The following is a 15,682-nucleotide window of genomic DNA, read 5'->3' as shown; positions in this document are numbered from 1 at the left end:
TAAGCCAGGCAGAACTGGAGCACGAGGCAGCCTGGAGGAGCTGCTCTCCCTGCGCTGAGCACCATGGCCCCGCTGCGAGGCTCCCGGAGGGCACAGGGCAGAAGGTCCCCAGCCTTCCCGATGCGTGTCGGAGCCCAGCGAGGGTCCGATGGGCTTCTCTCTGCCCCGTGATGATCTCCGCAGGAGCAGCAGCGATTGACCTTCCGAACGTCCCTTCTCCGCTCCGACGTGGATTGGAAGCTCCTTTTAATGAGGGCTAGCATCTGGAAACGAGGAAGAGCAGGCAGCAGCGTGGCAGCGAGCCAGCTCTGCTGCAGGCACCCCCAGCAAACCCGTCCCGGCGCAGTCCGCGGGCTACTGCTGGCGGATGGCTCAGGGACAATATTGTAGTCGCTGCCCTTGCTCCGTTCCTGACCGCCACAATGGTCTGTTTGTTCATCATCTGGCGGCGGGACACTCGTGTGCATTGCTTTGGAAGCTGGACCGGTCAATTTTCATGCTGCTCCCTAGCCCACGGCATCCCCTGGATATGCATCGAGTGCAGGAGGCTCGTATCGGCTTAGTGCGAAGTGGGACAAGGAAAACTGGCCAAGAGATCCCAGGGATGAACGCAGGCTGCCACGGCACAGAAACCACTCTGGCTGGCACACGCAGATATCTGAAAGTTTGTTCTTTCGCAGCAGGATTTTAAGATGATCCGCTGAGTTCAGACAAAATGACAAACTCATTTACATGTAAATTGCTTTCGTAGCTTTGCAGAAGGGAAGGTTCTGCCGAGCGGTGTTGGACCCTGCATTTGGCCTGCCTTAAATTATAATATAACAACAATTATAATAATACAAATGCTACTTTGTACACAAAGCACGCCCTCCCCTGCAAACCCTGGCATGCTTCGGTAGGTCCTACAGCCCTCTAGTCAATAATCACCCTCTCTGCACAGAGAGACATTGAGTGACTTGCCTGAGGCCACAGAGGAATTCTGTAGCAAGTCCAAGGAAAGCTTTGTGGCTCCTAGCTCTGCTTCTTGACCGGCGTTAACCAGCCTCAAATATATGCAAAAAGACATCAAAGCTGACTGTGCCAGGAAGAAATTAACTCAGAAAACAAACAGAAAACCAACCCTGGGGTACTGAGAGGCCTCCTGGACTTTGCTGTTTGATCAGGGGAGTTAAGTGTTAAAAGCTTTTGTTATACTTGTATTAAGATCACAGGACAGTTGCGCATAAATCGGGAAGAAGGAAAGGCCAAGTCAGCTTGTCGGCAGAAAGGGGTGGAAGAGAAAGCTGCACCTCCCCTGCCGAGGAGTGAAGAGTTGCCACCGAAAGACAATGGGTAGAGAAGGGCTGGGGGAATACGTCAGGGACAACCTGCAACAGCAGCGGGGGGTAAAGCCGCAGTGGTTTGCTTCAGCATATCCACAGTGGCCAGGCTTGCAATGCGGAGGAGACACACCGTGATCGTGCAAAGACTGCATCCTCTGCACACCACGTTGTGCTCCGAGGAGGAGGCCACAGGGAGCTAGAGGACAGAGTCTTTTCAAACCGATTTTGATGCTCTACAGTCCAAATCCAAGCGAAAGGAGAGACACCAGCCGCAACAACAGCCACCGCAGCAAGGCTGAAGGGGAAAATGGAGCTGTGCTAGAGCCCAATCCTGCTGGAACAAGAATAGTTGGATTTATTGAGGCTGAGTCTCCCCTCTGCTATGCCAGGGCAGCGGAGATCTCCGTTTCATACGCTTTCAAGCAGCCCTCTGGGTCCTGCAGAGCTGCCTAAGTTATCCCTGTGAACAAACGGTTCTTTCTAGCTTCTCAAATTCTGTACAATAGCGAGGAAAAAATACTTGACAGTATCTCTTTAAAGATAAACACACTGTAAACAGGAGATCTCCCCCGCCCCGGTAGCTTTCTTCCTCCTGCTTGTGCAAAACCAGAGGTTGCGACCTTCCCTGGGGTTCAGGCACAAGGACAGGATGCACGAGAATAAAGTTGCCTCTGTTTGCAGCGATACCATAGCTAATAGCACCAAGCCCAACACTTAAAACATGCCTAATTTGAGGGCAGGGAGGATCTGGGTTTGTTTTTCTTGACTGAACTAGAAAGTTCATCTTTAAATCTGTTCAGCTTCAAGCATGTGAGCTTTTGGCCTCCTTTAAACAGGGGAAATACCATTCCGTTTCTGAAAAGAAAAAAAAAAATAGCACATGGAAGAACAGTTCTGCAGTCAGTAAAAGTTTGGCTAACAAAAGGACTCCAGAGTCACGTAAAGAACATTTAATCCATGGATTATAGGCTCGCACCTGGCAGAATGCATGTGTAAATACAGGCGTGCAGAGCGTCTACACCCTGGGCTAAGGCAGAGGGGAGTTCTGTAGCTAGGAGAGAGAAAGGGTTCTTACTACTAATTTTCATAGTTAAATATTTCTCACTCGCACTCACACATACGCAGGCTGTTCCCAGAGAGCTCAGCCTTGGGAAGGATAAAGGAAAGGGCTCAGTTCGGTCTGGGCTGGTGCTGAGGAGCTCCTCTTCCGTTTGCAGTGGTTGTGCAGCAAACTCTTTTATTTGCAGGCAGAGTTTTTACTGCATTAATTATCCTGTGAGTCACTGGGTAATGGACAGTAACTTGGCTCTCCCAGTCGTTAGGAGGGTGTAATTCAGCTCTAATGCAGCGGGTTGTCGAACACAGCATCTGGCAAGATGGAGACTTTCAGTTTCTTTTCGGGCCAGCTGTACTCCTTTGGAAGTTTAAACTGTAAGGCAACACAGAGAACCAGTTAACATATATCTCTGCAACCTCATCCACAGGAAAAAAACCAAACTCGTTACAAAGGCAGGCAGCCCCATGTTATTATTATTATTTAAAACAAGAGGCCACTAGGAAAACATTTCCCCATCAGTATGTTTTGGACAGCAGTGGACATTAGATAATGTGGCCTGTGCCTCAGCTGCCAAAGTAAAGTTAGGAGATTTCAGCCCGAGCATTATTTATTTCATCAGATGGATTCCGGAGGGTTTCTGCTCCCATCACCATCTCCCCTCCCTGATCACACTGAAAATTCCCAAGTCTCTCCCCTCCCACCTGACCGTGTCCCTTTCCCTCCACCTGGCCCCCGGAGCCCCCCGTTTGCTTCAGAGGGAGAATTTTGGCACGCAGGGCTGGGTGTACATGAGCTAGCGAGGCTCTGCTGGGGGACAGAATCAAGAGGGCTTGCAAGGGGCTCGGGGAGGGCAACCAGGAGGGCAACCTGTGCCCCGGGGAGGGGCAGGGTGCCTGAGCAGCACTTCTGCTCCAGCCCAACCCACCCGGTACAAAGGCTTTGCTGAGTGCCCGTACAACGCCTCGCATTCGCACAGGCACTCAGCTGCTCGGGCTGTTTTGCAAACACAGATTGAAGCGCGGGGAATGGAGATTTTTGCCCTGGTCTGGTTTACACAGCAGTGTCTCTGGCCAATGTTTCCCAAACAGAGCAAGCCTCCTGTCCCACGCGTCCCATCGCTGCTCCAGGACACCCTGCCCAAGGCTACGAAGTCACCCCCACATCTCTGCCCCCAAAACATGACCGCCTGGGACAGAGGTCCAAGGAGCCCCTGTCGCAATCACGTGCACTCACACCGAGCTCTCAAAAACTGCGAGGGGATGCAGGAGGGAGGGTGGAACCAAACCATCACAGGGAGGAAGGACACCGGCCATTCCCAGGCATTAACATCCCCGCAGGGGTTAACATGGACCAGGCCCTCCCATCGCAAAGGGCAGGCACAAAAGGATGGAGCAGGGGCAGCTTGGGAGGCATCCGTGGGGTTGACAAGTGCAGTCCCGGAGCAAGAAAAGCTCCCCCTCAGTGTCACTTCAATTTTGTTCTCACTGCTGAGCTGGCAAGGACATGCCTAAGAGTGCAAGCAGTCCAAAAAAATGCAAACACGCTAGATGTAGAGCTAGCAAAGGCTTCAAATCCTTACGTGGCAACATGGCAGCTGGTTATATACTGTTCTCTTTGAGGCTCCTTCAGGCTACAGATCTGCCCTGGCCATGGCTGGCTGACAACCGCTTCTGGGCCTGCGTTTCAGGCAACCCCGCTGCCTGGCCTGAGGGTCCAGAACACATCGGGGACAGCTCTGGAAGCCAGTTTGCAGGATGATTTTGCCTAAAACCGTGCTGCACCCGTGGCATAGCACCGGCTGACGCAGCAGTAGTCCCTGACACCCCTACGGCTCTCCCAGGGAGGAATCTCGCTGGGATCCCACACCACCAGCGACAAACGGACCTGGAAGCAGCTGCTTCAGGACCACTACAGACACAGCGATCCTCTCCTGCAAGAGTCCTCTGACCAAGGCCAACAGTGCTGGAAGCTACACGGGACTACGTACATCAGAGTTGGTGCAAGAGAAAAGTGACCTGCAAATGGTCCGCCTTTATCCCATTAGTTGTCTTTCTTCCCGTAAGAGCCCCACTCTGAAGGACGTTAACGCGCTCAGTGGCAGGTTGCTGCTGGAGAAGTTCCCCTCCAGCTGCCTGCTCCAGAGCAAGGACGGCTCTAGCAGGTTACGACTTTGCTCCTGACCTTGCTCTGCCTGCAGCCCGCGCACCAGGGCGACCTGCACTTGGTACCCATCGACCCTAATATGCCAGGCTGGCGGGTCAGGGGCTGACCGTGATCCGGGGGCACAGCAGGATCATTCAGGATACTGGCTACCACAAACTCCTACTTTTTCTCCTCTAGGAAACATCAACAGTCCCAGTCCCACTTAGGGCTGTTTTTTTTTTTTGACTCAAGCTCTGTGTATAGCTTGCACCATATAATCTAGTGGTCCCATACAGCCCAGGGGATCCTTCTGAGTTCAAGGTCTAGGGTATGTAAAAAATAAGCTGAAGCTACTCAAACAGCTAATTTCACTTAACAGGGGCAGCTCGTTATGTAGCGAAGGAAAGGCTTTCCTTGCAGCGCCGACGGGGCTTCATTCAACCACATGAACATCATCAGGAACCAGCCAGGGCTGCTGAGGAATGCGTGAAGTTGGCCCGAACTGGGATCCTGCAACTTACAAATCCTTGGAGGGATCTAGATGCTGAAAGATCACATTTCATCTCAAGCATTTTTCCTTTTCGTAAACAGCAGCGGTTCCAAAGCGCTCCTCTCGGAGAAGCCATCCTTTGCGTTTGTTTGTTTTTCGCTTTTTAATTTAGCAAAGTCCCAGCAGCTCGGAGGCGAGCTGCCATGCCCAGTGCCTTCGCCTCTCAGCGGAGAGCAACGCGAGCCGTGCGAAGCCTTAACTGCAGGGCCTGCAGACCAAGAGCTCCCGGGCTCCCATGTCACCGGCAAAAATGAGCTTTGGATTAGGTTTAACTGGATAAAAGCTGGCCTGAAAGTCCCTGCCCAGCCAGCAGCGTGCTCCCCTCGCTCACGCAGCGAAGAACACCCTGGCATTAAATCAGCTCCGGATTAAATAATTAGAGCCCTGCGATTTTTCCTGGGGGGAGGGGAGCGGGGCGAGGGATGGGAGGGCTGCTCCGCAAGCCAAGGAAAGTTTCTTTAGAGTCTGCAGGGAGCTGTAAAAAATGGGATTAAAAATATTACATGTCATTTCTGCCACTGCTCTTTGAAGTCAGGCAGAATATTTATATGGCATGCATGGGAGACAGGGTGTTAAATGTTCCCCAGGAAGAGATCACATGGCAAGGGGAAGTTTAGCACCGCACAGCAAAGCTTTCTAAAGCTCCCTCGGCTGCTGCTGCAACGCTTCCAGGCTGGTGATGGTCTTTTGCACATTGTGCACTGGCTTACAGGGGCGGCAGGTGAAGGCCAAGCAGCAGACGTGAAAAACCCCCCGTCTGCTCCCCAAAGTGGAAAAAGGAGGCCCCTAGGACAGATTGTTCGGCAGCGAACGTGCTGCCACCGCTTTCAGCCTTTCTGAGAGGGGGAGAGGAGGTGTGCTGGGGGCTGCTCTTGAGGATGTTGTTATCCACAGCACGGAGACAAACCCTGATACCCGGCCGAGGGGCGGCACCGCTTCGACTCGGGGTGCTCAGATACCGAGTTGGGAACGATGCACAGCACCTCCTGTAACACCCACCGCTGCCCTGCATTTCTTGCAATTCCTTCTCTCAGTGCCTTAGCCCACAGCAGATGTGATGTGAAGGTCTAGCAAAGCCTCGAGCCTACAGGGCAGGGCTGGATCAAAGCAAGCTGCGGGACGGGGCAAGCTGCGGCGTTGCTCTCTGGGGCAGTACCTGGGGGATGCGGGAACAAGGCAGCCTTACCTCCTCCGGAGAATTCAGATCTTCTAAATCTTCCAGCATTCTCTCTACGAACTCTTCGGTCAATAGGATCTGCAAAGGAAAGACAGCAGTTTATGCCTCTGCACTCCTAGTTTTAGCTAATTGCCAAGCAGCAGAACAACTTCTGCACTTGAGCAGACCGGACCAGCTCACTCCTTCCCCACGTCCTTCTTTCCTGCAACACAAAGGTTTGAGGGCAGGAGCTCCTAACTTTGCCTCTCGCCTCAACCGCTGCAAAAAATGTTAAAATTATACGGCAATCTTTTTTGACCCTCAATTATCTTCCTAAGTCTAAAATTAGAGGCTCGGCTTTAGACAGACGGAGGGGGGAAGGAGGAAAAGGGGTCAAGATAACTGCCAGAGAGGCAGTGGGAGACAGAGCTGCTTTCATCTGATTCCTTGAAGTGAAGCTCACAGCTGAATTAGAGAACAGCGGTGCAGTGAGAGCCCGAAACCTGTGCAGAGCCAGAGCTCTGGGCAGGCGGAGGGCTGTGTCTGACACACTGTGTTGTTTAGACAAACTGAGCGCTTGGTAATGGAGGTGCCCGTGGTGGGAGCTGAGGTCCCAGGACCCTGCCTGTGGCTCCTGGGGACCCTTCCGACTCCTTGCCAGGACAGCAAACACAAAGTAGCCCATGAAAGGGGCTGCTGACAGGCCGAAATCCCCAGCTGAGGGCCACGGCTCCACGAAGCCCCCCAAGTCACACAGACGGGAGACACCGGGGGGAACCAGCCCCAGGAGTTCAAGGGGAGAAACCACCACCCTCTTTAAAAAAGCACGCATGAGCCAAAAGCAACCACGTCCTGCCTCTCCGTGCAACAGCCACGAAGGCCAGAGCTGCAGGCACCCAGCGGGTTTGGCATGGGAGCCGAGATGGCCGTGCGGGACGAGGCCAAGGTCCCCACGCGGCGCGGGGGCGTCGCAGTGGCGTTCCTGGGAGTTGGGTTGCAGCAGTGCCCGGTGGCTTATCCCCAGTTCGGCCTACAGGTCTGGTTCTTCCCCACCGCTCCTCCTTTCCTTCCTTCGCTCCACCCTTTCCTCTGTCCCTGGCACCGCTTTCCATCCCGAAGGGAGCACCGTCCCCAGGCCCCTTCCTCACCCTCCCCTGGCCCTGGAGAATTGAAAACACTAAATCCAGATCTGAGAGCTACGATGCTTCTGAACTTCTCTTCCCTTCTACCTTGCCACCACTGCGCTCTGATTTCCCTGGGGATGAGGGAGCTACAGCCTCCCCTCTCCATCACATTTCCCTCCCTGCTTAGCTTCGACCTGCAGCAGGCTTCAGGCCAGGGTTTACGACTGAGCTGCTCAGCGTGGACGCAGGCAGCTCCACCAGGCCTCTCCGCTCATACCTCGAACCTGGAAAAAAAAAACCACAACCCTGCTGCAGCCAGGAGCCAGGATCTCGCTGCTTTGGACACGACTCTGCAACCTGGCACCACTCCGCAGACTGGCAAGCCGAGAAACATCGCGCTGAAACACGCAGTGCCACCGCAAACTGCTGCAGTCTCCTTGCAGGAGGCCGTAACCGCTCTGCCTGTTGGACTGGAGACACTCGTTTGTTGGCTGCCTGCAGAACGAGGAAGCCGGCTGGCCGGGCTGGAGGCAGGAGGGCGACCCGACCGCTCAGCTCCGGAGGAAGAGCTGGGTGGGGAGCCGGGGCTCCGGCGCGGAGCAGATCGCTTTCTGCGGAGGTGCAGCCTGCAACGGGGCGAGGGAATGAAAACAATTTGGCAGGCATCGAAACGCAGAGAGCAGCCGGAAAAAGGAGGAGGAATTGGTATTCACAGCAATCAGGCAAGGAGGAAATGAATATTCAGCCCTCCACGGATGAGCAAAAATGCCAGAGGCTGGGATGGGTGAGAGAGCAGGAATGAGGAGCCACGGCTTTGGCAGAGGAACTAGGCGAGGAGCAGAGCAGGAAGACCCCTGGGCGCTCCCAAGGTGCCAGAGGCAGGGGAGAAATGGGAACCACGTGTGCAAGGCAGCCAGCTGCTCTTAGCCTGGTGGAAAACAAGGCAGGGTGTGCAGGGGTAAGCAGCAAAGGGTAGAGAGAGTGAAGGGGGGACAGCTCAGCTCTTGGCTAAGCCACAGGCTCGCAGAGCAGGGACAAGCCCACGCGAGCACTGTGGCTAGCACCGACCTGGGGAGCGATCCCCGGAGCTGCCTGAGCCCATCTGCAGCTCGCTGCCACCCTCTCAGCAGAATTTGTTAATCTAGCTGAACAAAAACCAAATTCCACTGATTTAGCGAGCCGAACTGGTTCCCTGAAGGGCCTGACAAGTGGAGTGGGACAGCCGTCTGCAGCTCAGCTGTCTCAGGGACCGTGTTTGTGGGATCTCAGTGACGGCAGCCTACGCTGTGCAGCGCCACGGAGCAGGCTGAGAAAAGATCGCAGCGCCGTTCTGCCAGCCCTGCACAGACACTTAACTTTGGTGGAGGGCAAGCGTCTACGGCTGCAGTGACAAACCGCTGCAGTGACATTCACGCAGCGCGTCACTCGGAGCCCGTCCTAAAGAGCCAGCCGCAGCCTGCGTCAGAAAAAAAATACCCCAAACCCGACTACCCCGCGCAGCTGGGGAAACCTGCCCTAATTCCTGGAGCAGAAGGGAGTCTCCGAAACATGGGTGTAACCAGAGGTGCACGCGAGCTGGTCCCTTGGCAGCACTCTTGAACTCTCTGGAGGACGCAGGGGAAGGCAGGAGCTCTCAGCACACCAGCTGCTGGAGAAAGCTTTGAAGCAAGAAGTACAGCGATCCTGGATTCGCAGCCAGACAAGACTTCTCCTCTTAGAAGCAGCCCAATTTAAACAGCCCAAGAGCATTAAGGTCTGGCCATAGATCAGGCTGACACCCACACCTGCGATCAGCAAAACCAGCTTTGTGCTGGTGAGCGAGTCCTTGCTCCTATTGAGGAGGATGAGAATAAATCCGATCCCATCTCAGCTTCTCTCACTCACAATATTTCAGGTTTCCAGTTCTTGTAGCATGCCTGCTCCTGCACAGTATGATACCCCATTACATTAACACACACACGTTATATGTGCATGATATTAAAGGTGACATTCCCAGCAAATAAACATGACAGACTGCCATTGCTCTAGGCACCTAATTTAATTTCCTTTGGGATTTAAACCTTAGAAGCTCAAATTAAACAAATAGGCCCTGTTCACTTTATATTTCAGACCTGAATCTAGAGTTTTCCTCTGATGCTGTTAGCCGATCTTATCAACAGGACACTGCACAGAGATCATAATGATGAAGCAGCTTTTCCGCTCCACAAAGGAGAACAGAGCTGCAGCTAGGGGAAAAGTCTCTGCGAGCTGGAAGGCAAATGAAACTGTCCCTAAATGCAGAGACAGCCTTTTTCCCCCATGAAATCCCTTGGCCACTGCTGAAGTGACGGAGCTCTCCCGAGCAGCAGCGGGTGTCCCCCAGCGCTGCAGCAGCTTGGTGCTCGCAGCTCTGTGTTTTCACAGCTCTGTGCAAACATTCTTGCCTGCCCGGCCTGCTGAAGCTGGTCGCAGGGTGTAGCTCGGCCTTTGTGATGGCTGTTTGCAGTATGTACAAGGGAATGGCCTCGCCAACCAGCTGGGAATATCTGGGACATTCCCTTTGGTGCTGCACAGTCCTGCTTGCACCAGGATCTCCGTGACCTGACCCGGAGAGGCCCAGGCAGATGCCATCCCATTGCTAGCAGATCCATAGTCCATTCCCCATGAGCTTTGAGTCTCTGTGAACGTTGGTAATGCTGCAGGTGCTTGGAAGAGGATGACTACCCTAAAGGTAAGTTCCAGTTTTCTATCACAGGTACCTTCCACGCAACCAGGGCCAAAAATTTTGGTTCTAATAGCCGCATGTGTCCAGACGCACTACGAAATACCACGCCAGGCAGCCTCGTTCAGGTGGATGCGTTCAGGGAACGCGCTGGCTGCGAGCATGATGTCTCCCTCTCGTGGCAAGTCCCACCTGAGCCTGCTCAAACCTGCTTCTTACCTATGGGACTCTGCTACAGGTCAAGTGAAGGAGACTGTGTTGAAGCTTTCATTGTTGAAGCTTCCATGCCCGCAGATAGTTGAGAAACCTGTATCGTGACTCCTTACAGGTAGGCAGCTGCAAATGCAGGAAAACAGGTGAGATCTGAAGATGCACACAAGGTCACGGGGCTCTGGAACAGTTCATCTGACTTTGAAAGCAACCTGTGCTTAGTAAAACATTAAAGACTTTATAGTCAGCTTATAGGTACCATACACACCTAGCACCCCACCTCTCGCTTTAGGGTTCAACCCTACCACGAGGACTTGACATTCTGTGACCACAGGTCACGCCGATGCTGATAGCCCGGCACATCTGGCAAGTCTCTGGTCAAAGACGACCCTCGGAAGCTGAGCTAGGAGCTGAGTTGCAGCTCTGTCCAGCTTCAGGGAACACGCTTTGTCCAAGGCAAGAAGAGACTGACCCAGGGACAATTACGCAGAGATGCTTTAACAGATAATACCCATTTTTCTTGCCTACCTCGAAACAAAACCAAACGATCCCACACTTTGCCCTAGTGCTTTGTTTGCATTAAACATTGCCACTAGCTTTTCTAACAGGTTTGTCAAAGAAAAGAAAACGTGTTTTATTAGATCTGGACTTAGCACAGAGCTGGCTTGCATGGCTCAGCCAGAGAAGGTGGGGACACGTCGCAATAAACCCCTGTGTAAATCCCAACCCTCCTCAGACACTGCCCATCCATACAGATGCTGTGCCTGGAATGGGTGGAGCAGCTGTACCCTAAGCCGCATGTCATCTGTTACCTCTGCAAATACCCAGCAGCTTTTAGGAGCCCTTTGCCCTAAAATCGTTTCAGACTAATTCCTGTCGACAGCCCAACAAAAAATGCAGCTAAGGCGTGTCAGCATTCCCCCCTGAACTTAAACGTTACCCGCAAACCCCCTCATGAATAGTGCTTTGTGCCACTAGCACCCCCCGGCCCATCTCTCCACTGTCCCCCTGGCTTGGCCTTATTCGTGCTGCCTTGCTTTGGTTGCAAGTGGTTCAGGGCCTTGTCACCACACCTTTCTCTGTCATGCCCAGCCCTGGCACTGGCTCCAGAGGTACCAGTACTGCAGCAAACACCTTCAATGGGAAATTCCGTTCTTGCTCTTCCAGGAGATTCATAACGCTCCGTGTCAAGGAAAACATCCACTCGCAGATGCCTTAGGGACCCTATTGCTTCACACCGTGATGTTACAATCCCAGAAGAGGAAGTATAGGATGACGCTGGAAGATTTTGACCTTGTGGGATCTCTCCATGACATTCCCAGCTACAAAGCTAGTCCCGGGGGCTCCTCGTAGCCCAGCCTGACAAGACCCATCTTGCAGACAGGGCTGCCTGCAGTGAGCACACAAAGTTTGGTTCAGCTAGAGAGGGCTGGCAAGGGAGCCAAGAGGACAGGCAATACCCATTCTTTCAGAGTGAAAATGCTACAGAAGAACAGGCATTTCAGGGAATGCTCCGAGCAGATGAGAGAAGAGCTACACACAGTAGCCAAAATGTACTTTGAGTAGCAAGGGAGAGGCATTAGGCTGTCGGATAGTCAGCCAGCTTAAGAAGGATGGAAGAACTTGACTCATCTGAAACTAGCCTGGACAAAGCACTAGGGAACACGCTGCAGAAGGGTTGATATGGAAAGGATCGTGATGACCTAACAGGACGTTTTAACCTCTAATGCAAGCTTTTCCTGGTGTCTCGTGAATTCAGACAGTGAGAAAGAAGAACAAAAGGGGATATAAAGCTATGAGGTTTTGTGCAGTGCTGGGGGGATGATGATAAACTTACTGGAAAGCGTTAGCTTAGATTGTCCTAGGCCTGGCCAAGAATTTGGGAAAAGCAACCTAAAAGATTTAGAAAATGTTTTTCTTGGGACAGATATATAAAACTGTTTTGGGTAAGAGCAGGTTGTAGTTGTACGTGACTGAAGCCAGTTTGCAGGCACTGTCCTTAAACTCACCAGGCTAGGCACAGCACATCTAGTTTGGTTCTGGGCACATCTATTCAAGCTGGGGAGACCAAAACCCATCCCCTACCACTTCAAAAGAGGACTTGGCCCATAGCTGCCACTTACAGGCGAGCATCTCAAGTACCAGAGTAGCTCTTCCAAATGTTACTTTGAACCTCTGCTGCTGCCATTATGCCAATGTGCATAAATGATTTAACATGTGGTATAGCAGAGAGAAGAACCAGATGTGCTCATTTCCAGGGGAATGTCCTAACGCTACCGGAACAGAGTCATTCTCTTGTGCTGTCTCTGTGACTAATTCAGTGTTTTATATGATGTGGAACGACTCCAATTGGATGAGCTGAGGAAGAACCAAAATACCCTATAGCTGTGGTGCCCATAAAGCTAAGAAGTAGAAATAGGGGCTGAAATAAAAGCAAGGGAATAGAACATGAGTTTCTCATATCCTGGGTGAGTGTTTTATCCCCCAAACACTGATTAGAGAAGGCAAAACTTCTAACAACTCCAGTTCCATTCTGCAAAACTAGACTTTTTGGGGCTGTTTTTATTGAAGAAAACCTTCTATTTCTGGTTTCATTCAACACAAAGGGATTTTTTTCTCCTTTTGGTTTCTTTAAGGCTTTTGTTTCAGCAAGAAAAACTGAAAAATATTTAAAGATTGAGCTCGGTCTGATCTTCTTTCCCAGATTTTTCACTTAGGTTGCCAAACCAAAAGAATGGATCGTCCCCTATGACCCTGCTCACTGCAATCTCCCCCCACCCTACAAGTGCCAGCACAGATAGCACATGTTGATAGCTCCTGAATGCTGGGTGCTTCCCACAGGTTCCAGGTACCTATCCTGCCTATAAACTTGCTTGTTTAACATTTTCTATGAGACATTTGACCTTGCTGTCCTAAACCTCAACTTATTTTTCCATGCTGGATGTCTTGGTTTTGATTTTTTTTAAGGGTTTTTAGGAGAAAAGGAATCAAGTTATCTCAAAGAGGTGTTTTGGAAAACGTATCTTTTGACAGTGCTAACAAATGTGGATAATCATTTTGTTGCAAACAACTGGAAGTACCCCTCAGGAGGAGGGCTACAAAGATTAGCAAAAAATGTTCTAGAGGTCAAAGGAGCCCTTCTCTCCATCATGAGAACGCTTTGCCAAGACAGAAGCCTCTGGAAGTGACTGTTGGCAGAATAATGAACTGAAGAGCCCTTCTTCATTGAGCACGTCCTTGCCCAAGACAGCTTTTCCCCAAACACAGGGCACAGGCAGCTAAGTAGGACTTTCCCTTCCGATCATTCCTCCGAGCAATGAGGAATTGCTATGGCACCACGCACATCAGGACGAAAGGCAGGGAAACTCTCCAGCGCTCTCAGCATTTCTGCTGGAAGTCAGGCAATGTGGAGGAGGAGAAGGAATTTGCCAACTTGAATGAAGGGGAGGAGAGAAAAGCAGAGACGGGCCAGGATGAGGGGAAGACAAAGACACAGAAAAACAGGATGGAGGGCAGACCAGAGGCCAAAGCCGGAGGCGACACAAAGGGTAGCGAGACGGGAGCAGAACCCCGTTTCCACAGCCTCAGCATCCACACAGTGACTGCTGGACGCTGCAAAGCCACTGGCACAGGAGGCGAGCAAAGCGTCCTCCGGCAGGGGCTGGTGCCAGAGGATAACACCCCACCGCAGCTCAGCTCACGTGGAGACAGACCTTGTGCTGAGAATTGGAGGGCGCCAACTGCAAATGAACCATAGCTTCCATCTGCCTAACAGCATTTGTTTTGAAACAGAGTAAATTACCTGGAAAAAAAAAAAAAAACAAAAACCAACCACCCTCTACATTCAGAGACCAGCAATATTGGGCACACAAAACTTTGGAAATGGCTGAATAGAGATTGCCTGCGCAATGCTAATTTGGCCCCAGCGTACGTCTGCATCACGAAACAAATCTGTAATCACAAGATCGCCTGCAGTTTTTCTCCCACAAGACCTCTGCCCTGCTCAGTCCTCAGGATGGTTCTGCTCACTGAATGCAGCATTAGTCATCATTTCTTTTCATTATCATTCAAGTTGTTTGCCCGTTCCCTCCTACTCTCTTCCCCTTTATTTAGTATGCTCCATCCGACTACTGCCAGCATGGATTACACTGGAAGCACCTAATCTTACCGTCCTTACTGCTTGCACAGTCTCTGACGTGCTCAGCCTCACATTTCTGCGAGGCAGGGAGCGCTCCTCTCCGTGCAGCAGATGGGGGAGGGAGCTAAAAGAAGCTGAGACCTGACAAAGTCTCTGAGAAAACCTGTAAGAGCAGGGGGTTGAACACGAGTCGTCGACTCCCAGGCTGAACCCTACACCCCATAGAGTTCCCTTTCTCTCTCCTGACCTGTAAGAATGAATTTTAATATCTTCCTGAAATTGCTTCTGGTGTTCATCTGTGGTGCTGGAATGCTTGGCAAGCACTGAATTAATCTTCACAGGATGACTGGAAGGTTTTCCTTAACAGACAGGGGAAAACAAGCGAAGAGGAAATTGAGTCTGAACGTCCACTTCTTGCAGGTGCCTGCCTCAAGACTCGCAGGTCCCTGTTTTCCAGCCCACTCAGCAGTGTGGGGCACAGGGGATCTGCAGCAGAATTCCTCCTGGCCTCGGGTGCTGCTGGCAACATGGATCAGACCTCGGGTCTCAAGCTGACCATCCAGAAAATAAGGAACACAAACTCATTTGCCACCTGTGAATATTTTAGCTTAAGAATCTAGAATAACATCGAGAAAGAACAGAGTAATAGAGGCAGGGACAGGATCCAGTTCTCCAGGGTAACATTTAACAGGCTTCACCATGGGACTATTGTGATTTTTTGCAATTACCTGCCTCATTCACTACACACCTTCTAATTCTGACAAACAAACGAAGTGGAAGTCCTATAGGCGAGAGTCTACCTTACTCCATACTCCTGATTCATTCCCAAAACACGCTGTATCCTTGTGCACTGAATGAGGCATACCTTGTAAAAAAAATAAATCTAATCATTCAATTAGATATGGCACTGAAATAGACATACGTAGCAGGGGCAAGACTGTTGTTCAAATACTTCTTAAATTCTGTATGCTTGACTTTGCAGTTAACGAGGACTCTTTAACTATAGGTTTGTTTTTACTGCACTGTATTGGCTTGTATGTCAGAGTTTGCAGCAATATCTGATGCGTAACATGCACGTTGCACATGATCAAAGACTCGACTGTCATCTTCTTCCCTAGAACAATGACTGCCTAAAGCAGCAGGAGCAGAAATTATCTGAAGGTAGTGTTAAACAAACCTCCTTCTCCCCTCTGGGGAGAGCAAGCAGTCCAGGTGAGCAAGGTAGGAGGGGAGAACAGTCTGCTTTGTGCTAGACGGGCAGAGAGCTCCACATAAAAGCAGG

General features: G+C 51.5%; 1 protein-coding gene across 2 annotated transcripts in view; it reads right to left on the bottom strand.

Moving 5' to 3' along the window:
• Nucleotides 1–2,257: 2,257 nt before the first annotated feature.
• SUFU (SUFU negative regulator of hedgehog signaling) overlaps nt 2,258–15,682 on the bottom strand; it is an 84,314-nt gene continuing 70,889 nt past the window's right edge. For both annotated transcript variants that reach the window (XM_040564542.1, XM_040564543.1), the window contains exons 11-12: nt 6,258–6,326; nt 2,258–2,751 (exon numbers count right to left, since the gene is read on the bottom strand). In XM_040564542.1, coding sequence (XP_040420476.1) covers nt 2,662–2,751; nt 6,258–6,326 — 159 coding nt within the window. In that variant the 3' untranslated portion in view covers nt 2,258–2,661. The remainder of the gene's footprint in view (nt 2,752–6,257; nt 6,327–15,682) is intronic.

The sequence above is a fragment of the Cygnus olor genome, chromosome 7 (genome assembly GCF_009769625.2).
Source record: "Cygnus olor isolate bCygOlo1 chromosome 7, bCygOlo1.pri.v2, whole genome shotgun sequence".
NCBI classification, from domain to species: domain Eukaryota; kingdom Metazoa; phylum Chordata; class Aves; order Anseriformes; family Anatidae; genus Cygnus; species Cygnus olor.
Note: the sequence above shows the minus strand (reverse complement) of the source record. Positions and strands in the feature narration are given on the sequence as shown.